The sequence below is a fragment of the Oryctolagus cuniculus genome, chromosome 16 (genome assembly GCF_964237555.1).
Source record: "Oryctolagus cuniculus chromosome 16, mOryCun1.1, whole genome shotgun sequence".
In the NCBI taxonomy this organism is placed as follows: domain Eukaryota; kingdom Metazoa; phylum Chordata; class Mammalia; order Lagomorpha; family Leporidae; genus Oryctolagus; species Oryctolagus cuniculus.
The window spans coordinates 59,102,738-59,122,841 of record NC_091447.1 but is presented as its reverse complement, the minus strand read 5'-3'; the positions used below and the strand labels follow the sequence as shown (position 1 = coordinate 59,122,841).

Genomic DNA, 20,104 nt, shown 5'->3' with positions numbered 1-20,104 from the left:
TCCCGGGGCTCCCGCCTCGCCCGCCTCGCCTCCCTGCTGTCTGGGGCAGAGAGAGAGGGAGAGAGAGAGAGAGGTAGAGGGAGAGAAGGGAGGGGGGAGAGAGAGAGAGGGAGAGAAGGGGGGAGAGAGAGGGAGAGGGAGAGAGAGGCAGGGAGAGGGGGAGAGAGAGAGGGGGAGGGAGAGAGGGAGAGGGAGAGAGAGGGAGAGGGGGAGGGAGAGGGAGGGGTCTTCCATCCACTGGGTCACTCCCCAAATGGCCGCAGTGGCTGGAGCTGGGCCGATCCGGAACCAGGAGCCAGGAGCTTCCTCCAGGAGCTCCATCCGGGTCTCCCACGCGGGGGCAGGGGCCCAGGACTTGGGCCATCGTCCACTGCTGTCCCAGGCCAGAGCAGAGGGCAGGATCGGGAGTGGAGCAGCCGGGACTGGAACCGGCGCCCGTGTGGAGATTGCGAATGAGACCGGCTTTGCCCCCACAAAGGGAAGGTGAAACAAGAAGCAGCAGGAGGGCTGAGCAGCCTGCGTGGCCGCGACCGCGACGGAAGGTTCTGGAGTCGGGGGACCCGGCCCCGGGCTGGTGGCTCCCCGTGGGGCGGGCTGGTGGCTCCCCGTGGGGCGGGCGGCCGCTGGCTGGGGTCCACCGCCTGCGGCCCTTGGGGTGGCCGCCCACGGGGCGGGGAGGGGCAGGGCCAGCAGCAGCCCCTGGGCCAAGTGACCACGAACAGTGGGGCCCTGGGGCCAAGGGGCGGGCGGGCTCCCGGGAGGGAGGGGTCTCCCTGCTGTCCCGGCTCCTGCGGTAGCGTGGGTCTCTGTGGTCACAGCCACGCTGTGTCCCTGTCCCTTGTCCGACCCCGTTGGGAGACCCGGACGGAGCTCCTGGGTTTGGCCCTGCCCAGCCCTGGCCACTGTGGCCATTTGGGGAGTGAACCAGCGGATGGAAGGCCTCTCCCTCTCTCTCCCCCTCCCTCCCTCCCTCTGTCCCTCTCTCTTTCCCTCCCCCTCCCTCCCTCTCTCTCCCCCCTCCCTCTCTCCTTCTCCCTCTCTCTCTCTCCCCCTCCCTACCTCTCTCCCTCCCTCCCTCTCTCTCCCCCTCCCTCTCTCCTTCTCCCTCTCTCTCTCTCCCTCCCTCTACCTCTCTCCCTCTCTCTCCCTCCCTACGTCTCACTCTCTCCCCCTCCCTCTCTCCCCTCCCTCCTTCCCTCTCTCCCTCTCTCCCCCTCCCTCCCTCCTCCTCTCTCCCCCTCCCTCCTTCCCTCTCTCTCTCTCCCTCCCTCTCCCTCTCTCCCTCCCTTCCTTCTCCCTCCCTCTCTCCCCCTCTCCCTCACCCTCCCTCCTTCCCTCTCTCCCTCCCTCTCTCTCCCCTCTCTCTCCCCCCTCTCTCCCCCCCCTCCTCCCTCCCTCCCTCCCTCTCTCTCCCTCCCCCTCCCTCCCTCCCTCCCTCCCTCTCTCCCCTCCCTCCCTCTCTGCCTTTCAGATCTTAACCCAAGCACAGGTGAGAGGCTGGTGCGGTGTGGTTGGCGTGGCTCTGTGAGGTCCCGCCCCTGTGGCTGAGCCGGCGGCAGGGGCACCCAGTGGTCTGCGCTCCACCTCCAGTGAGCAGGAGGCACAGCCCGGGCTCCACAGGCGTGGGGAAGGCGGCCCCCCCTCCAGGGAGCTCTCCAGGAGTCTGCCCCCAGCTGCAGCTGCCCCAGAGGGCGGCCAGGGGACAGTGGACCCCAGCCCCCTCCATCACTCGGGGCTCAACCCAGGTCCCTGCTGCCTGCTGGGGTGGGCCTGGGGGGCCCCTCCTCAGCGGGGACACCCTCTGCAGCTTCCTCCTGCCAGCCCCTCCCCCACACTCGGCTCGGGCCCTCTCTGATTGGTCCACTCAGCTGTCCCCGACACCTGTCGCTGTCAGTCCCAGGGCCACCCTTCCTGGTCTGCCCAGAGCACCAGGCCCGCGCAGCGGCTGTGGGGTAAGAGGGGCTGGGGGCGGCCCAGGGGCTCTCGGGGTCTGGGGCGGGAGCTGCAGGAGACGCTGCAGGGCTCTGGGCCTCCCCCCCCTCAGGCTGCAGCCCCCTCCCCACTCAGAGCCCCAGCCGGGCGGTCGTCCCCCGGGGGGTGGGGACCCCCCTGGGGAAACAGAGCGTTGGGTCCAGTCAGTTGGCCTCCGCCGGCCGCTGCGGCTCCGCCTGTCTCCCCATCCGGCATCTGGGAACAGAGGTGGAGGGGGGGCACGGCCCTGGGGGGGACCCAGGCCTCGGGGGGGGGGGGGCTTGACCTGCCGCGGCCCGAGTCAGGCAGGTTCGGAGCCCCTGGGATCCCCGGGTCAGACGGGCGGGGATCCGGCGCCCAGAGCGCGGCTGGAGGGTTGGAGGGAGACCCCGGGGAGCAGAGGCCTGGGCGGGGCTGGGTCACCCTCCGGCCTGGCCTGCTGGCCGTGGGCACCGTCTAAAAATAGCCCTGGTCTCAGAGAACAGGAGCTGACCGGGGCTGGTCTCCGACTCGCTGCTGTGTGGCTTCGGGGGTCTCTGGTAGAGGGGAGGCGTGGGGGCCGACGGGGAGGGACCGAGATCAACCCCACGAGACGCAGGGCTGGGTTGGTTCGCAGGAATTCCCCGTGGCCCACTCTGCCCGGCGGCCCTGCCCCGCCGCTGTCCCCATGACAACCCTGGAGGAGCCGGACGGAGGCCTGGGCAGCTGCCCGGCCGGCGAGGACCTCTCTGTCCTGGCTGAGCCCTGCCCAGGGCGGCCCCCGGAAGACAAGGCTGCAGGTGCGTGGCCGGCGGCGTGGAGCCAACCCCGCGGCAAACCCTGAGGCCTGGCTCTGCCCGGGGGGGGGGGGGCTCACGTTGCGGCCCCAACCCCTGCCCCCTGCCCTGCCTGGGGGTCTAAGGAGCCCCCGGAAAAGCGGGGGTGCTAGGTCAGCAGAGGGGGTGAGCTCCCGGGAGCCACGGAGTGCGGTCCTCTGTGGCCGGGTCTCTGCAGCAGGGCCGGGGGGGTCTGGCGGTGCCCCCTCCCACCCTGATCTGCCCCCTTGCTCCGGCCACAGGGTCTCCCGGGCTGGCCCACTCCGGCAGCTGGTCCCCGGTGAGTAGCTGGGGTCCTGGGAGTGTGGGACGCCCAGGGGCTGGGTTTCTCTGGGGTCAGCTCCCTCCGCGCGCTCCTGGGCACGCACGGGCCGAGGAAGCACCAGCACGGGCGATTCCCGCAGGACTCTCGGGAGCCGGGGGCAGGGAGCGGCGTGGACGCCAGACCCAAGAAGACGGACAAGGAGCCCGCGGCCAGGGGCGCCCCAGGACCCGGGCGGGACAGACCGAGAGCTGGCACCAGTGGGTTTGCAGCAGGCATGCGGGGGGCGGGGAGAGGGCAGGGCCGAGCGGGGGGGAGGGGTTCTGTGCGTGGAGATCAGAGCGCGCCCCCCACTTGCCCCTGCAGCCTCCCGCAGCGCCCCCGCGCGCAGGAAGCCGCAGGCCGCACCGCCACCGCCGCCTCCGCCGGCGCCCAGCGAGGAGCTGCCCTGGGGGGCCGCGTCGCTCAACACGTGCCTGGTGCTAGCCGCTCTGCTGGCGCTCCTGGGCTCGGCGCTGCAGCTGTGCCGCGGTGAGCGCGCGCGCCCGCCCCCCACGCCCAGCTCCTGGCCTACGTCCCCCCCAACCCCCGCCTCCGGCCTGGAGCAGCGCCCCCCCACACGCCCAGCTCCTGGCCTACGTCCCCCCCAACCCCCGGCCCCGGCCTGGAGCAGCGCGCGCCCGCCACCCACCCCAGCTCCTGGCCTACGTCCCCCCCAACCCCCGCCCCCGGCCTGGAGCAGCGCCCCCCCCACACGCCCAGCTCCTGGCCTACGTCCCCCCCAACCCCCGCCCCCGGCCTGGAGCAGCGCGCGCCCGCCCCCTTCCTCCAGACCGGAGCCCAGGACCTACGTGGCCGTGGGCTTCGGGGGCCCCCACTCCGGCCCTGGGGTGCTCCTGCTCCCCAAAACAGGAAGCAGGAAGACCCTGGGAGTCAGGCCCCCTACGTCTGTCCTGGGCTGGGGGGCCGAGAAGGGGTCGCCGGCGTGTCCCCGCCCTGGCTGACTCGCTTTCCCGCCGGGGTCCCCCAGATGCTGTCCTTGGGGAGGCCACAGCCCCAGCGCCCGTCCCCGAGCCGTGGGTCCCACCGAGCCTGCCCAGGAAGGAACCGGTGGCGCCCCTGGTGAGCATCCTCCGTTGAGTGATCGCGGGAGGACGGGCCGGGACCCGGGAGGTGGGCGCTGACCTCAGGACCCCCAAATGTCCCCGTGGCAGCCGCAGCCCCCCGTCCTGGCCCCCGCCACTGCACGGCCTGAGCCCCCGGCGGAGGCGGAGGACAGAGGGAGCCTGGGGGCTGCAGACGAGGCGGAGGCAGAGCCCGGAGGAGACCCCGCAGAGGCCGCCGAGAAGCACGCGCCCCGCGTGGACCGCGGGCCCAAGGACAAGCCGCGGAGGACCAGGCCGCGGAGGACGCGGCCGCAGTCCGAGGAGCCCCGGGAAGCCCTTCCCCGGCGCTGGGAGACGCGCGAAGGGGGCCGTGGGCCGTGGGCGCGGGACTCCAGGGACCCCGGGCGCAGCAAGAGGCAGGCCCGGGCTTCGCCGCGGCGCCACGACCGCGAGGACCGGCTCCCGGGCCGCCAGAAGCCGCGCGCGGGCAAGGGGCGGGACTGAGCGCGCGCCCCAGCACGCCGTGCCCACTCCTGCAAAATAAAACCAGTGCCGCGGCCGCCGCCTCCTTAGCACCTGCAGCCTGGGGGCCCCCGGGGACAGGCGGGGGGACCCCCACGGGCTCCCAGACACACACGGAGACCCCAGCCGGTGCTCGCTCGCTTGTCTTTATTGGGTGCGAATAAATAGGTGAGGGGCGCTGGCGCGGGGGTCACCGGCAGCCGCACTCGGTGGCCACCATGTTGGGCACGTGGTGCGCGCTGATGCGCTCCTCCGACAGGCTGATGAGCAGCTTGCCCGCGTAGGCGGTGGGCACGCAGCAGGGCGCGCGCGCCAGGGCGGCGCCGCGCGCCTGCATCTTCAACAGCAGCACCACGTGGTTGCCGTAGCGCGGGTTGCGGTCGGACTGCGGCCAGGCGCACGCGCCCTGGCAGTCGTTGGCCTGGTAGGTCTCGGGGATGAGCACGGAGCGCTCGGCCCGCAGGTCCACGCTGAGCTCACGCAGCGCGCACGGCCCGGCGGCGGCGGCGGCGGCCCCCGCGCTGCGCTGCGCCCGCGCCGCCCCACGCGCGTCCTGCCCGCGCCACTCGCTGCGCAGGCCCTGCAGGGCCTTCAGCAGCAGCAGGGCGCGCAGGGCGCCGCCCGGGGCCCGGGGGTCGCCGGGGCACAGCTCGAGCAGGCGCGCCAGCAGCGGGGCGGCGGCGGGCGGCAGGCCCGGGAGGCCGCGGAGCTCGGCGGCCGCCGCCTGCAGCTCCGCGGCCACGCGGCGCGCCAGGCCCTCGGCCCACGGCGCGGACGCGGGGTCCTGCGGCTGGGCGGGGTCCCCGGCGGTGGGCGCGGAGGGCGGGAGCAGCAGTAGCAGGGGCTCCTCGCCGTCCAGCAGGCGCTCCAGTGCCGCGGGGTCCGACAGGTTGACCGGGCCCTGCGGGAAGCCGGCCAGCGCTCCGGGGTCCAGGGACAGGCGCGGCGGGGAGGCGCGCGCCGGGGTGCCCCGCAGCACCCGCACCAGGCGCGTGAGCGTCTCCAGGAAGGGGTCGGCGCTGGGCGGCGGCTCCTCCGGCGCCGGGGACGGCCTGGAACGCAGAGGCAGAGAGCGGAATTGGGGGCAGTGGCGGCGCGGCGCCACGCCCACCTCCCTGTCCCCGGCTCGGGCCTGCGCGCACCGGGGCGGCGGGAAGGGCACCGTGTCCAGCTGGCCGTGCGCAGGCAGTGGCGCGGGGGACTGCGGCAGCAGCAGCAGGGCCGGGGTCTTCCGCGTGAAGCTGCGGGGGTCTGCGCCGAACAGCAGCGCCTGCAGCTGGGCGGTGCTCAGGGGGGGCCCTGCGCGGAGACGCCGGCGGCTCAGGGCCCGGAGCCGCGCCGGCCGCCCCGCCCCCGCCCCCGCCCCCGCCTACCGTCTCCGCGGGGCCGCAGGGTCAGCGAGAGCCCAGAGCCGCGCCACGCCTCCGCCGGCTGGGCCACCACCAGCGCCGAGTAGCGGGTGTCCGCCGTCGGGCAGAGGCTCTGCGGGGGCGGGGCACGGCAGGCTGGGGCGGGGCACCTGCCGCGGCACCCCCCCGCCCCCCGCCCATGCCCTGGGCGCCAGCCGCGGACGCTCAGGCCTTCGGAAGACCCCCGCCCCCTCCCCTGGGGCCCGGGACCGCCGCATGCAACCCGCTGGTCACCTGGGCCCCCGGCAGCCCGGGCCCGCTGGCGGTGACGGCGGGGCCGGGCGCGGGGTACAGCACCAGCAGCGCCAGCTCCAGCGGGTGGGCGCCTCCGGGCGGGGGCCTCTGGAACCTCAAGGAGGGCGTGGGCTCCCAGGTCACTGCACAGGGCAGGCGGCGCTGAGCGCGTCGGCCAGGCCCGCCCCGCGCACCCTCCTCCAGACGGCGGGGGCGGGCACCTACCTTCCTCCAGGTGCAGGACCCACAGCCGCGGCGCCCCCGGCTCCCCCGGCTCCCCCAGCCGGGCCGCCAGCCGCCGCAGCGCCGGCAGGGCCGCCTGCGCGGGGCTGGGGCTGCAGACCCCGAAGGTGTCGAGGTCGCGGGGGCCCCAGCGAGCCCCCCGCACGGCCTCCAGGAAGGCGGTCTCGTGGCCGCTCGGGGCCCCCACCACCCGCAGGGCCGCCCCGCCCAGGGTCACCAGGCACAGGGGCTCCCGCGGGCCGCCCGCTGGCCAGCCCCAGTCCTGGCCGAAGAGCAGCTGGCCCGCGCTGCCGGCCGCCCCCGCCCCCGCCCCGGGGGTCTCGGGGGCCAGCAGCCGCAGCAGCAGCAGCAGCAGGGCGAGAGGCAGACCCGGCATGGCGGTGCTGCAGGGCGCGGAGGCCGGCTTTTATGGGCCAGGGAGGAATGTCTGGGCAGCGTGGGGGCGTCTCCCCGGTGGCCTTGGGGACACGCACGCCCCGGTGGGCAGGAGACGCCCGCTCAGGGCTGCCTCTGTCCCTATCGCAGGGCCGTGTCCTTGAGAGGCCTCCGTCTGGACCCCGCGGCCAGACCCAGACACAGGCGGGAACCCCTCTGCACACGGGCGGGCAGCCCGGCCAGACGGGCTCCCTGAGCCTCCCCCAGCGGCCACTCAGGCCCCAGCCCCGCCCTCCCCCGAGTCCCCCAGACACAATGGTCCACTCAAGCCCCAGCCCCCCCCAGCGGCCACTCAGGCTCCAGCCCACCCCCGCACCCCTCCCCAGACACAGCGTCCACTCAGGCCCTAGAAAACGTTTAATAAACCAAGGTGGGGAGGGGGGCACAGAGGACCAGGCTCGGGGGCGGGGGGCCTCTCAGTTGGCGGGGGGAGGGGGAGGGATGTTCCCGGGGCCTTCGGAGGGGAGCGGGGGCCTCAGCATTGGGGGCATGGGGGCAGCAGGGTGCACCCCGGGGTTGGAGGGGTGGACGCCAGGCGGCTGGGGGTGGACCCCAGCAGCCGCAGGATGGACGCCAGGGGGCTGGGGGTGGACCCCCGGGGCCTGGGGGTGGATCCCGGGGGCCGCTGGGTGGACCCCTGGGGCCTGGGGGTGGACAGCGGGTGCCGGCGGGTGCACCCCCGGGGCCTGAGGATGAACTCCAGCCGCTGGGGGAGGGTGGACCCCCGGCGCTGGGGGGTGGACCCCGGGGGCTGGGGGGTGGACCCCTGGCGCTGGAGGGTGGACCCCCGGGGCTGGGGGGTGGACCCCCGGAGCAGGGGGGTGCACCCCAGAAGCCGGGGGGTGCACCACAGGAGCCGGGGGGTGCACCACGGGAGCCGGGGGGTGGACCCCGGGGGCTGGCGGGTGGACCCCAGACGTGGGGGGGTGGACCACCGGGGCGGGGGGGTGCACTCCTGGGGCTGGAGGGGGCAGCTGGGGAGGCCCGGGGGGCCCCGAGGGTGCGGGCCCCGTGGGGGGCATGGGCGGCAGGGGCAGGCCGCCGGGTGGGGGTGGGGGCAGAGACTCCGGCAGGGGTGGCCGCGGGGGCAGACCGTTCATCAGCGGGGGCGGGGGCCGCTTCACCCCCGGGGGCCCGGCAGGCAGGCTGGGCGGGGCCGGGGGCTTCTCCATCTTGAAGTGGAACTGCAGGAAGAACTGTGGGGGGGTGGGCTCAGCGGGGCTGCCCCGGGTGGGGGAGGGGGCCGGGTGGGGGCGGGGCTCACCTGCTTGGTCTCCCTGTTCCAGTGGGTCCAGAACTTGCCCTCGGCCTTGTCGATCTCCCTGCTGGGCACCTGGGGGGGGGGGGCGGCCGTGGGTCCTGGGGTGGGGAGGGGGCGCGGGGCTGGTGCCGAGACCCAGGGCGGGGCGGGGAGGGGGCGCCGTGGGTCCGAGGGAGGCGGGGGGCCCTACCTTGAAGGCGATGGTCTCGTAGGGCTCGGCGGCCATCAGCAGGTACTGCCAGCGCCGGTCCGGGGGCTCGATCCTCTGCTCGTAGGCCGACATGAAGCGGTGCCGGGGGGTGATGCCCTCGGCGATCTCGGGGTAGTCGATCTGCGGGCGGGCAGTGTCAGGGGCCCCCAGCCCCCACTGCCCCCCGCCCCCGCAGCCCCCACCCGGCCCCGCCCCCGCGGCCCCCCCCCCGACCCCGCGGCCCCGCCCACCTGGAAGAGCAGGCTCTGCTGGCCCATCTCCGTGTCCCGCTGCTTGGTCACTGCAACACCAGGGCCGGTGAGGGGCCCCCCCGCAGCCCCACGTCCCGCCCAGGGCGGCAGGTGAGGCCCAGGTCCCAGCTCAGAGGGCCGGCCCAGGGCTGCACGCCACAGCCCCGCCTGCCCCTCCGTGCCCAGGACCCCGCCTGCCCACAGCCCCACGGCCTCGCCTGTCCCCGCCTGCCCCTCCCTGCCCAGGGCCTCGCCTGTCCCCGCCTGCCCCCCCCCCCCCGCCCAGGGCTGGTGTCGGGCGGCCCCGCCCCCTCACCTTTGTAGCCAGGGCGTCCGATCTTCACGAACTTCTTCACCTCCACCTTGACCTTCTCGGGCGCGGGCTGGGCGGGCGCCTCCTTGGCCTCCTTGGCTGCGCGCCGGGCCCTGGGGCGGGGCAGACGGGCGCTGTGGTCCTCCACACCAGGCCAAGGCCACGGGCGCAGGTGCAGGAGCCCCCCTGCCCGGCCTTGGGCTCCCGCGGGGGGGGTGAGGGGCGGGGCCCTGCGGCTGGGGGGCGGGTCAAGGGGCCCTCCCCCGTGTCACAGCCGGGGGGCGCGGGGGGCACTCACAAGTTGGTCTGATGCTTCTTCCCTTGAGTGTGTGCGAGGTAGCTGCCCTGCGTGGAGGAGGCGGGACATGAGGCCGGGGGCGGGGCCAGGCCGGTGGGCGGGGTAGCGGCAGGCGGGGTGGGGGAGGACCAGGCCGAACAGTGGACAGGGCGGGAGGGGGGGACCAAGCCGGCCGGGGGGTGGGGCAGCGGCAGGCGGGGGTCAGGCCGGGGGCGGGGGGATCAGGCCGGCTGGGGGCGGGGCCAGGCCGGTGGCAGGCAGGAGCGGGGGACCAGGCCGGCCAGTGGACAGGGCGGGAAGGGGGGGGATCAGGCCGGCCGGTGGAGGGGGGGGGCCAGGCCGGCCGGTGGGCGGGGCGGGGGCGAGGGGTTCAGGCCGGCCGGTGGGCGGGGCGGGGGCAGGCAGGGGCGGGGGCAGGGTACCAGGCCGGCCAGTACCTCGTTGTTGTGCAGGGTCAGGCACAGCTTGCACTCGTAGGAGCCCAGGTGGTTCTTCATGAAGTAGGGGTCCTGGGGGAGAGCGGCGCGGGGCGTCAGGGGCGTCAGGGGCGTCGGGGGCGTCGGGCGCGTCGGGGGCGTCGGGGGCGCCCCGCGGGGGGGCGGGCGGGCGGCCCTACCTTGTTGATGTCGATGGTCTCCAGGGCCAGCTGCCGCAGGCGCTCGCGGCGGTCCCGGTTGCTCTCGGAGGAGGAGGCCACGCCCCCACTCCCGGTCTTGCCGCCGGGGCGGTGCTGGAAGTCCATGGTGCCGGCCTGCGGACCTCAGCGCCGGAGAAGCCTGCGGAGCCCAGACCGGGGGGGGCCCTCAGGACGCGGCGGGGGCCGGAGACCCCAGGAGGCAGCCCCCAGCCCCTCCCGGGCGCACCCACGCGGGCTCTCCCGTGTCAGCCGCCGGGCCCAGCCGCGGGCGTCGGGGAGAACGGGGGCGCGGACGACCGCCTGGCGCCCCCCCGCCGTCCACTCCCCAATGCCCCTAAGCCAGGGCTGGGCCTCCCCGTGGACGGCAGGGGCCGCTCGGGCCCCATTCGGGCACTGGCCCGAGTCCTGGCTGCCGGCCCGGGCCCCGCACCTGCTCTGACCCGGCCCGGCCCGGCCCGGCCTCCGGGGACTGGACCGGCGGGAGGAGACCCCGCCCCTGCGACCCCGACTTCCGGGCACGGCGCGGGCGGCCCGGCTGACCCCAGGGCGCTACCGGGCCCGCCCGCGGTCCACGCACGAGCCGCCCCCGGCTGACCCCAGGGCGACCCGGGCCCGCCCGCGGTCCACGCACGAGCCCTGGCGGCCCCACAGCCCCTCCATCGGGACGCGAACCCAGGACCTCAGGGCTGGGGGAGGGGGAACCACGCGAAGGGACAGTCGGACAGCGGACCGAGGGGAAGACGCGGCCCCGGGCACGCAGGCTTGCGGGAGGGAAATCTAAGACGCAGCCGCATCGCCGTCCGCACCCGGGACGCCCCGCAGCCCCCCGGGCGCCCGCGACCGACCCCCACGACGACAAAGGCGCCAGCGGGGGCGGCCTCGGGGGTCCCGGCGGCTTTTGGCGGGAACGCCGGCACGCACCCCCGCGCGCGGCCCCGCGGCCCGGGCCCGCCCCGCCGAGCAGCCGAAGGCCCGCGGCCGCTCCCCGGACCCCGGAGCCCGCCCCGGACGGACGCGAGACCCCCGCGACCCCCGCGACGCCCGCCGCGGAGTTCCGGAGGGCCGGGGTCGCCGTGGGGCCCGCCGCCCGCCCCGGCCCCTCCCTCCCGCGCCCCCAGCCCACCCTGGGCGCCCCGGGGCCCCGATGGCCCCCGCGCCTACTTCGTGTGGGTCGCGCCCCGCGTCGCAGGCCTCCGCCGTCCGCCTCAGGAGCCGCCGCCACGACGTCGCAGTGCGCACGCGCGGCGCGGGCGCTCGCAGCACTTCCGGAGGGAGGACGGGCCCTCGAGTGTGCGCATGCGCGTGCCCGAGGCGCGCCTGCGCACAACGCGCTCCGCGCGCGCACCCGCGTCGGCTCTTGGGGGCGGGGGCGGGAACCGGTAACGCCCCGTCCGCCCGCGCTCGGCGGTCCTTCGATCCTGCTTGCGCCTCAGACCCACTTTATTCCGCGGCTGTGTCGCGGCTGCCCGGCGTGTACCCACGCCCCAGCACGCCGCGGTCGCAGCGCGCAAGACTCGCCCGTGGCGCGCAGGCGCAATGGCGCTTCCGGGGCTCCGACCTGGGATCTTTCTGGCGCGAGCGGGGACGGCGGCCGAGAGGGCTCAGAGCTAGCAGCGCGCGTTCCCGGTCCCGGGCAGCGCCGGCGCCATGCGCTACAACGAGAAGGAGCTGCAGGCGCTGTCCCGGCAGCCGGCCGAGATGGCGGCTGAGCTGGGCATGCGGGGCCCCAAGAAGGGCAGCGGTGAGCGGGCGCGGGCGCGGGCGGGGGCGCGGGGGCGCGGGGGCGCGCGGCCGCCCTGAGCCCGCTGTGTGCCCGCAGTGCTGAAGCGGCGCCTGGTGAAGCTGGTGGTGAACTTCCTCTTCTACTTCCGCACGGACGAGGCCGAGGTGGGCGCGGGGCGCGGGGCGCGGGGGCGGGGCGCGGCGCGGGGCGCGCGGGCGCGGGGCGGCCCCGCTCACGGCGCGTGTGCCCGCAGCCCGTCGGAGCCCTCTTGCTGGAGCGCTGCCGGGTCGCCCAGGAGGAGGCGCGGAGCTTCTCCATCGGTGAGTGCGCGGGCCGGGCGGGGCGGCGCGGGCGCGGGGCGGGCGCGGGCACCCACAGCGGCCGCTCCCGCAGGCTTCCTGGAGGACCCGGAGAGGAAGTACGTGTTCGAGTGCGGCAGCGAGGAGCAGTGCCGGCAGTGGACGGAGGCGCTGCGCAGGGCCAGGTGGGGCCGGGGCGGCGGGGGCGGCGGGGGCGGCGGGCGCGGCGGGCGCGGCGGGCGCGACGGGGGCGGCGGGCGCGGCGGGCGCGGCGGGGGCGGCGGCCTGACCCCGCGGGCACGGCCTCTCCCGCAGCTACGAGGTCATGCGGAGGAGCCTCATCTTCTACCGGAATGAGATCCAGAAGATGACGGGCAAGGTGCGGGGGGCGCGTGCGGGGCGGCCGGGCGGGCGGGGCTCCCGGCCCCGGGCCCCGGGTCACCGCGTCTCCCCGCCCGCCGCCCTAGGACCCCCTGGAGCAGTTCGGGATCTCCGCGGAGGCCCGCTTCCAGATCAGCAGCCCGCCCAGCGACGGGCGGCCGGCGGGCACCGGGCCCGGGCCCGGGCTGGACGCGCTGGACTGACCCCGGCCCGGCCGAGCCTGCGTGGGAGGGGTTCCTGGCGGAGGCGGGGGCTGCCCTCTGGGGGTCCCCGCCCTGCGAGGCCCCTCCCCGCGGCACCGGCCGTCCTGGACCGGCTGAATGTAGAGCGGAGCTAGACCGTGCTGTGAACGGGCCGGGGCGAGCCCCAGGGTCCCCGCGCTCAATAAAGGGGCCTCCTTTTCCAATCCCGGTGGTGGTGGACTTCCTGCGGGGAGGGGCGGGAGCCTGCAGCGCCCACCCCCGCGTCCAGCGGCCCCGCCCCCAGGAAGCAGCACTGGGCAGGTTCAAGTGAAAATGTCTCTTTATTAACAGCGGCTGCAGGTGGGACCACAAAGTGCAGAGCGACCCCCGGGGGGGCCGTGACAGTGAGCACAGAGCCGACCACGGAGCCCGGGCGGGGGCGCAGGACGGGGTCCTGCGGGAGATAAATAACGGGGGTGGGTGTTAAATAAGTCGCCGTCCTGGGCAGACGAGGGGAGCGCCGGCGGGGGCGGGGGCGGGGGCGACCTGACCGATTCCTGAGCGGAGCCGCCGCCCAGCAGCTCGGCTCGACCTGGGCGCGGCTGCTCGGTCAGCTCCCCGCCGGGCGCGGGCACGCGGGCGGGCGGGCGGGGGGTACAGTGTTTGTCTCAGGAACGTGCATTGTTCTAGACCGGGGACCTGCGTGTGTGACGTCGCTACTGTCCACCGAGGGGGGCCCCCGGCTCCCCCGGCCGCGGCCGGCGTGGGGCGCAGCACCTATGAGCCAAGAGCACCGAGGGGGGTGGGCCGGCGTGAACCGGGTCCGAGCACCATCTTCAGACTTCACTATTGCTGGGGGCGGGGCCGAGGGGCGGAGGCCGGGCGGGGTCCTGGCCGGCCCGCCCGCCGCTGCCCCCAGAGCAGGCCCCGCGCCAGTGGTCCCTGCGCGGACAGTGGCCCTGGGCTGCTGCCACAGTGTGCACTGAATAAATAGAATTTCCCCTTGCTCTGCTGTACACCTGTACACTCTAAGTTCGCTGTGCGTCATACAATCTAAAAATAGATGCCGTCGCGTCTCTGAACGTACAAATCTCATCCAGCTATAAAATACTGCCGCCGGCCGGCAGGGGGCGGGCCAGGGCCCGGGACAGTAATGCACTTGTCGCGCGGGCGGGCGCCCTGCGGGCCGCGGCCGAGCCCCGGGGAGGGGGAGGGGAGGGGGAGCCTTTGGTAGGGGGGCTGCAGCGGTCAGCACCGAGGGGCGGCCGGCGCGCGTCGGCTCATCCTGTTCCCCGCAGGGCTCGGGCGGCGTCCGTCGGTCGGGGCCGCTGCGCACAGTGCACGGGGCCGCCGTCCCTCCGCGCCCCCCCGCCGCCGGCGTCCTTGGTCCACGCCGTCCTTGCATAGGTCGCGGTTGAGGTAGAAGTCCTAGTTACCTGCAGGAGGGCACAGGAGGCGGCGGCGTGAGCGCGGAGCCGGCGGGCGCGGGCACGGCGTCGGCAGCAGCCCCGGCCCCCGCCCTGCGCGCCGGCAGCCGGCCACAGCCACCCCAGGCCCGGGCGAGGCCTGGAGCCCAGCACGACCCCAGCAGCCCGGCTCCTGCCCCGTGCGAGCCAGCGCCACGTCTGGGGGCGGGGCCGCGGCAGCGGACGCTGCGGCTGCCACCCGCGCCGCCTCCGGGCCGCCTGCCTGGCCCGCCACGTGCCGGGCGCTGGGCCCGGAGCCACGCGGACACCCGCTCAGCCAGAGCCCACGTGGGCAGCGCCGCGCGCCTCTGGCACAGGGCAGAGGGGGGCCCGGCCGACCCCAGCAGCGATGCGGCGGCGGGCGCCCAGGCTGGGCTGCCTCGCTGCCTGCCACCCGGCCTCGGGGGGCTGCCTACGACCTGTCCACTGCCTGCCCGCTGGGGCCGCACGGCCACGCCCCGGGGCCCGGTCTCCCTGCGCCCACCCCGGCCCTCCTGCAGAGCCCGGCGGGGTCGCTGCGAGGGCGCCGGGTCGGCTCCAGCCTTACCTTACACACGCACTGCTAGCTAAGCAAGGTCTGCACGCGGCTTAACCCCCGCGAGGCGCGCGGCATAAGGAGGCGGCATGCCAAGGGAAACCCACAGAGCGGGCGGGGCCGCGGCGCCGGCCTGCGGGAGGCGGGGCGCGGCCTGCGCCAGGGCCAGCCGGGGCAGGGGCGGGTGGTGCACCGTGAAGGAGGGGCGGGAGACCTTGTGCGGGAGGGGGCCGAGCTTGACAGACAGACAGGTGTTAGCGGGCGGCAGGGAGGCGGCGGAGGCGGGGGCGAGAAGCGCCGGGTTAGCCGGGCCGGGCGCGAGGCTCTGCATTAGCGCGGGCTCGGGGTTAGCGGCCAGCAGCGCGGGGGGAGGAGGCAAGGCCACGTTAGGCGGAGGCGGAGGCGGAGGCGGGGCGTGCGGGGCGGCGGGCGGCCCCGCGGGGGGCCGGCCCAGGTGCTGGGGAGGGGGCAGCGGGGGAGGCGGAGGGGGCGGCCGAGTGTCGGCCGCCGCCTGCAGCGGGCCCAGGCCCAGCGCGGCGCTGCCACACACGGCCCCGCTGCCGGCACGGGCTCCGAACGGATGCGCAGAGGCGGGAGGCGCCGCGTGGTTAAAGACACCTGCAGACAGGAGACAAAAAGGCGGCTTCAACGAGGCGCGGGGCGGCGGGCGAGCAGGGGCGGGGGGTGCAGCGCCGAGGTGGGGTGCAGGCACCAAGCGGCAAGCAGCGGGGCGCCGGCGGCGGCGGCTTACCTGTGCGGGCAAGGCCCCGCCCCTCCGGGCCCACCTGCCCGCCTGCACCCAGCCAGGAGCGGCCGCGGCGGCCCGCACCTCGCCTGGCCGCAACGCTGCGGCCCGCGCCCACGGCAGGTGGCACCAGGGCTCTCGGCCTGGCCACGGCCACGCTCACGGGCCACACACGGCACCGCGGGCCGCCTAGCCACGTGCGCCGTGCACTTCTGAAAACAAGAGGACGCGTTACAGCCGAGCCTGGCACAGCCTCGGTGCCCACGTCCGCGTCTCGCCACGCGGCCGGGACCTTGTGGACAGAGAGGGCCGGCACGCTCACCACCTGCACGGGAAGCAAACCACGCCGCGAGCGCCGCCGCCGCCTACCTCCAACGGCTCCGCCTGCCACCCCGGAGGAGAAGCTGCCCATAGTGTGCGAGTTGGTGAGTCTGGCCGCGGCGGAAGACACGTGCACCAGGCCCGCGGCGGCCGGCACGGAGCCAAACAGGGACTGCAGCACGGACGAGCCGGCCACCGAGCTGAGGTTGGCCTGCAGGGACATGGGGCCCATGGTGAACTGCGCGCCCGGGCCGAACGTGCCCAGGAACGGGTGGTGCGCCTGGCTGGCCGGAGCCGTGCTGCCCGCGGAGGGCGCCGCCGAGACGAGGCCGGGGCCGCCCAGCAGGCTCCCGGGGGGCACGGCGGCCGCCGAGATGAAGAGGTTGTGGCCGTTCTTGCTGTCGGGCTCGCGGTCGCGCGCCTTGCTGGCCCGGCTGCCGTGCGGCGGGCCGGCCTTGTCCGCGGGCCCCGCCGGCTCGCCCGGCTCCTTGCCCGGGCCGCCCAGGCCCTCCGGCGGCCTCTTGCTCAGGAAGGGGTTGGCCTCCGAGGGGCCCTTGTGGGGCAGGGAAGCGCCGTCGCCGAAGCCGTGCAGGCCGAGCTCCGAGGCCAGGCCCGAGCCCAGGGCGAAGCCGTTGGCGGGGTTGGTGCCCGGGCTGTGGCCGTCGGCCCCCGACAGGGACCCGGCGAAGCTCTTCCTGGGGTGCGCGGCCAGTTTGGCATCGGCCGCCACCGGGTCGTCCAGGGCCGGTCGGAACGCAAACAGGGCGGCCTGGCCGAGGGCGGAGCTGGCCTGCAGCGGGCTGTCGGCCGACTTGGTGAGGCTGACGTCGGAGATGGGCGAGAAGGTGGACTTCCACTTGCCGCTGCTGACCGGCTCGCTCGCGGGCGTGGGCTTCCTCCCCGCCAGGCCGCCACCTGACAGGAAGGCAGGGGGCCGCGGCGTGAGGGGGCGGAGCCCGCGAGGGAGCCGCGGCGTGAGGGGGCGGAGCCCGCGAGGGGGCCGCGGCGTGAGGGGGCGGAGCCCGCGAGGGGGCCGCGAGGGGGCCGCGGCGTGAGGGGCGGAGCCCGCGAGGGGCGGGGCCAGCTCCCGCAAGCCTTGGTCCCGGCCCGGGGAGGGGAGCAGGGTCGAGGCCGCGGCACCCACCGTTCTCCAGGTTCTTCGGGGGAGACTTGCTCTCTAAGGAGATGGTCGCGATCTTCCTCTCGATCCTGTCGAGGCAGAGGAGCGCACTCAGCGGCCGAGCCCGCACACGCGGGAACGCGCAGGTCCCCGGGAGCGCCCGCCCCCACGCCCACGCCCCCCCCCCGGCCACGAGCGCCGTGAGCTCACCGTGAGGCACACGGCACACTGTCCCCTGCAGGGGTCAGCGGCAGCACCAAACTCTACCAGGGACTAGGGCCCGCGCAGGAGCCCGCGACCGCGGCACACGCGGCGCTGCCGGCGGCCGCACCTCCACGGGCCTCACCCCTGCATGGAGGACAGGACACCCGCAGCACAGGCGGCCGCGGGGCACGGGGCGGGGGCGGGGCCAAGCATCTGGACACGCTCTGCAGAGGACACGCGTGGCCGGGGCGCCCGGGACCTGGCCGCCATTCGCCACCAAAGGAACAAAACCAAGCACCGACCCAGGCCGCGCGCGGCAGGCTGCGGCGTGGGGCGGCGCCCGGAGGCTGCTGGGCCAGGGCAGGCCAGGGCCCAGGCTCAGTCCCCGCGCCTGGCACGCGGCAGTGAGGCCCAAGTGCTGGGCCCTGCACCACGCGGGCCCCCAGGACGGCGCCGGCCCGGGCTGGGACCGAGTTGGAACGACCTCTCCTCTCTGCCTTCCGAGTACACAGATCTTTATGATGAAACAAGCAAACTCCGCAAGGTGCAGGCAGACACGCGCCTGCCCCACTCGAGGGGCCGAGCTGGAGCGCGGGGGGGGGGGGGGGACCGCGGCCTGGCGGGAACGGGCCGGCCGGGGCAGCACGCGAGGGCCGCGGTCGGCCGGCAGGCGGCGCCCGGGAAAGCCAACGCGGGCGCGCACTCAGGTCCACGGCTGCAGGCCGGCACACAGAGCAGCGCCGGCGCGGGGGCCCTGGCGGCACCCAGACACAAGGGCGCACACGGCGGGTTCCGGGCCCGGGAGCCCTGCGGGCCTCAGGTCCACACAGCAGCAGCGGGCGTCCACGGGGGGCCGCGGTCCCAGGTCCTGCCCGCACGGCGCCGCCACGCGAGCGTCACCACGGCCGTGCCCACGCCTCCCAGCAAAGCCGGCGCTCCTGCGGGCAGCCGCCGCCCTCACCGAGCACTGCCAGGCTCGTCCTCGGAGCCCGGCTCCTCGTCCGAGGTGAGCGGGGAGTAGTGGGCGCCGTTGGGGGCGCCCAGGGGCCGCTCCTTCTTCAGCACGGGCGGCTGGTCGTGGTCCGCGTAGGGCACCGGGGAGCTCTTGAGCGAGTTCTCGGGGGACGAGATGGCCGTGATCTCCAGGGGCTGGTTGATGTTGCTGACCTGAGGGCGGACACGGGCGGAGCGGGCGGAGGCTCCCAGCTGCCCCGGAGTCCCGGGGGACGGGCCGTGGGGCCGGGGCCACCCCGCCCCCCACTCACCATGGAGCTCAGGTTGAGGGGGGAGCCTGAGGACGCGGTGAAGAGCCCCACGACGGACGGCAGGGCCCGGCGCTTGGGAGACGTGCCTGTGCCCAGGCTGGCCGGCCCGGCCCCGGCTGACACGCGCTTCCTGCGCCCGCGCTTGCGGCTGTCCTGCCCGTGGCCCTGCCCGCTGTCCCCGCGGGGGCCGCAGGTCAGAGGACTGTGCTTGTTGGAGGGCGACTGCTTGGCACTGCCGGGCCCAGCCGCGACGCCGAACACTGCTCTCCTCTTGGCCTCGCTCTCGGGCTCCGAGAAGCCGGCGTCACAGGGCGGGTCTCCCTTGCCGGTGTCGGGGAGCAGGCCCTGGGCGGCCCCGGCGAGCCGGGGGCTGGCGGCGAGCTGGTGGGCCGGGGAGGCGGGGCCGGAGGTGCGGGGCTGGGCGAGCAGGGGCGGGTGCTGCGGCGTGGCGCTGCGGGAGCCCGCAGCCGCGAAGAGGCCGCCCGAGCCGCAGGGCTCGTCAAAGGCGGCCAGCTCCACTCCGGGGACCAGCGGCGCCGGGCTCCCGCCCAGGGCCCCCGTGATGGCCACAGAGCCGGCGTAGAAGCCTGCGGCAAGGAGAGGCGGTCTCAGGGGAGGCGGGGGCTCACAGGGGACACCAGAGCCCGGAGGCGGGGAGCGGGAGACCACCCCGGCTGTGCTTCCGGAGGTTCCTGGGGCACCGTGGAGTGGGGTTACCCGGAGACCCCCGGCGACCTCGGGCCTGCTCCCGGCCCCGGCCCCACACCTGCTCTGGGGTGAGTGGGTTCAGCTGCCGGGGGCACTCCAGCCCCCTCGTCACCAAGGCAGCACCGCTCCTGCCTAAACCTGCACGGCTCAGCCAGACAGCCCCCCGCACTGCAGCTGTGCAGAGCTGGGCCCTGGCCGGGTCACGTGTCCTCCCAAGCCCCCAGGCCGGCGGCCCAGACCCCAGCAGGAAAAGCCCTTTTCTGGGCCGGGCCCCCCGCCCCGGGCTCAGCAGCTGGACGCCACTGGCACGCCCGGGCGGCGGCAGCCCATTTCCGGCTGACGGCAGGGCTGGGGGTCCTAGGGGCTCCCCAGGGGCAAGGGCCAGGCATCACCGCTGCCCAGGCACAGAGGAGCTGGGCGGGGCCTCAGGTGCTCCCAGTACGAGCCACGTTCCAGAGGGCTGGGGCGGTGGGGGCGCCGCTGTCGGGACCCCGGCCCTTACTGGAGGCTGCTGGCCTTCCGATGCAGCTCCATGGCGAGGAGCGCCGAGGGCACAGGCCCCGCCCCACGAGGGGACCGGGAGGAGCTCCTGGCTCCGCCTGGCCCCGCCCTCCTGGTGCAGGCGCCGGGGGAGTGACCCGGCGGATGGAAGACCTCTCCCTCTCCCTCCTCTCCCTCTCCCCCCCCTCCCCCGTCAATCTGCCTTTCAAATGAGTGAAAAGCCAGCCCACCCCATCTTTAAGAACTAGAGACCAGCAGCAGAGGCCGGGCGGTGCGGGCGCCCGTCCCGGGGGCGGTACCTGTGGAAGCCAGGGCGAGGCCTCTGCTCCCAGCGCCGTGGGCGTTAGCACCGATCTGCTTGTCGAGAGTGGACGCGGAGTCTCGGGGCTGCGGCACGGGGCTGGGGCTGCTCCTCTGTGGACAGACGCAGGGCGCGTCGGCGGGGAGGGGCTGCGGGCTGGGCTCCAGCCGACCTCCCCCCTCCCCCACACCCCGCCGGCTCCGTGGGCGGGGCTCCGTGGGGGGCGTGTCTGAGCTGTCATCGGGGACGCCGGGCTCAGGCCCCGCGGCTCCTCGTCCGCCCAGCTCCCTGCTACCGCGCCCGGAGCGGCAGCAGACGGCCGGAGGTCGGGGTCCCTGCGCCCATGGGGAGGCCCCGGCCCGGCCGCTGCAGCACTGGGGAAGGAAGGTCTGTCTCCTCTCCGGAA

The 20,104-nt window shown here is 75.9% G+C and overlaps 5 protein-coding genes across 16 annotated transcripts in view; 2 read left to right on the top strand and 3 right to left on the bottom strand.

Annotated features, from left to right (window-relative positions):
* The first annotated feature begins 1,449 nt into the window (after positions 1-1,449).
* Positions 1,450-4,713, top strand: JSRP1 (junctional sarcoplasmic reticulum protein 1). The gene is made up of 7 exons (XM_070058562.1): positions 1,450-1,952; positions 2,588-2,750; positions 3,029-3,066; positions 3,191-3,308; positions 3,415-3,579; positions 4,079-4,170; positions 4,263-4,713. The coding sequence occupies exons 2-7, from the start codon at positions 2,639-2,641 to the stop codon at positions 4,656-4,658; spliced, it is 921 nt and encodes a 306-aa protein (XP_069914663.1). The 5' UTR covers positions 1,450-1,952; positions 2,588-2,638; the 3' UTR covers positions 4,659-4,713.
* Positions 4,714-4,802: 89 nt separating this feature from the next.
* Positions 4,803-7,072, bottom strand: AMH (anti-Mullerian hormone). 2 transcript variants are annotated; one of them, XM_070058559.1, is made up of 5 exons: positions 6,545-7,072; positions 6,320-6,462; positions 6,050-6,158; positions 5,819-5,975; positions 4,803-5,728 (listed from the first exon to the last, which is right to left on the bottom strand). In XM_070058559.1, the coding sequence occupies exons 1-5, from the start codon at positions 6,936-6,938 to the stop codon at positions 4,867-4,869; spliced, it is 1,665 nt and encodes a 554-aa protein (XP_069914660.1). In that variant the 5' UTR covers positions 6,939-7,072; the 3' UTR covers positions 4,803-4,866. The 2 variants fall into 2 exon arrangements, with proteins under 2 accessions (XP_069914660.1, XP_069914659.1); XM_070058558.1 differs by having other exon boundaries at positions 6,050-7,072.
* Positions 7,073-7,336: 264 nt separating this feature from the next.
* On the bottom strand, positions 7,337-11,264 carry SF3A2 (splicing factor 3a subunit 2). Of its 2 annotated transcripts, none has more exons than XM_070058560.1 (9): positions 11,109-11,264; positions 9,927-10,086; positions 9,748-9,819; positions 9,311-9,357; positions 9,016-9,125; positions 8,700-8,749; positions 8,449-8,589; positions 8,262-8,330; positions 7,337-8,193 (listed from the first exon to the last, which is right to left on the bottom strand). In XM_070058560.1, exons 2-9 carry the CDS (start codon positions 10,050-10,052, stop codon positions 7,414-7,416), a joined length of 1,395 nt encoding a protein of 464 aa, XP_069914661.1. In that variant the 5' UTR covers positions 10,053-10,086; positions 11,109-11,264; the 3' UTR covers positions 7,337-7,413. The 2 variants fall into 2 exon arrangements, with proteins under 2 accessions (XP_069914661.1, XP_069914662.1); XM_070058561.1 differs by lacking the exon at positions 11,109-11,264 and adding an exon at positions 10,378-10,484.
* Positions 11,265-11,311: 47 nt separating this feature from the next.
* On the top strand, positions 11,312-13,548 carry PLEKHJ1 (pleckstrin homology domain containing J1). Its single transcript, XM_070058563.1, has 6 exons — positions 11,312-11,688; positions 11,767-11,834; positions 11,924-11,990; positions 12,064-12,154; positions 12,285-12,348; positions 12,437-13,548. Exons 1-6 carry the CDS (start codon positions 11,595-11,597, stop codon positions 12,551-12,553), a joined length of 501 nt encoding a protein of 166 aa, XP_069914664.1. The 5' UTR covers positions 11,312-11,594; the 3' UTR covers positions 12,554-13,548.
* The window catches only part of DOT1L (DOT1 like histone lysine methyltransferase), a 39,675-nt gene continuing 32,425 nt past the window's right edge, over positions 12,855-20,104 (bottom strand). For 5 of the 10 annotated variants that reach the window (XM_070058548.1, XM_070058552.1, XM_070058553.1 and 2 more), the window contains 6 exons: positions 19,697-19,811; positions 18,189-18,775; positions 17,885-18,090; positions 16,744-16,808; positions 15,648-16,514; positions 13,826-15,151 (listed from right to left, as the gene is read on the bottom strand). In XM_070058548.1, coding sequence (XP_069914649.1) covers positions 14,565-15,151; positions 15,648-16,514; positions 16,744-16,808; positions 17,885-18,090; positions 18,189-18,775; positions 19,697-19,811 — 2,427 coding nt within the window. In that variant the 3' untranslated portion in view covers positions 13,826-14,564. Of the gene's footprint in view, positions 15,152-15,647; positions 16,515-16,743; positions 16,809-17,884; positions 18,091-18,188; positions 18,776-19,696; positions 19,812-20,104 lie in introns of all 10 variants that reach the window. The other 5 variants (XR_011382815.1, XM_070058551.1, XM_070058550.1 and 2 more) reach the window with 5 other exon arrangements.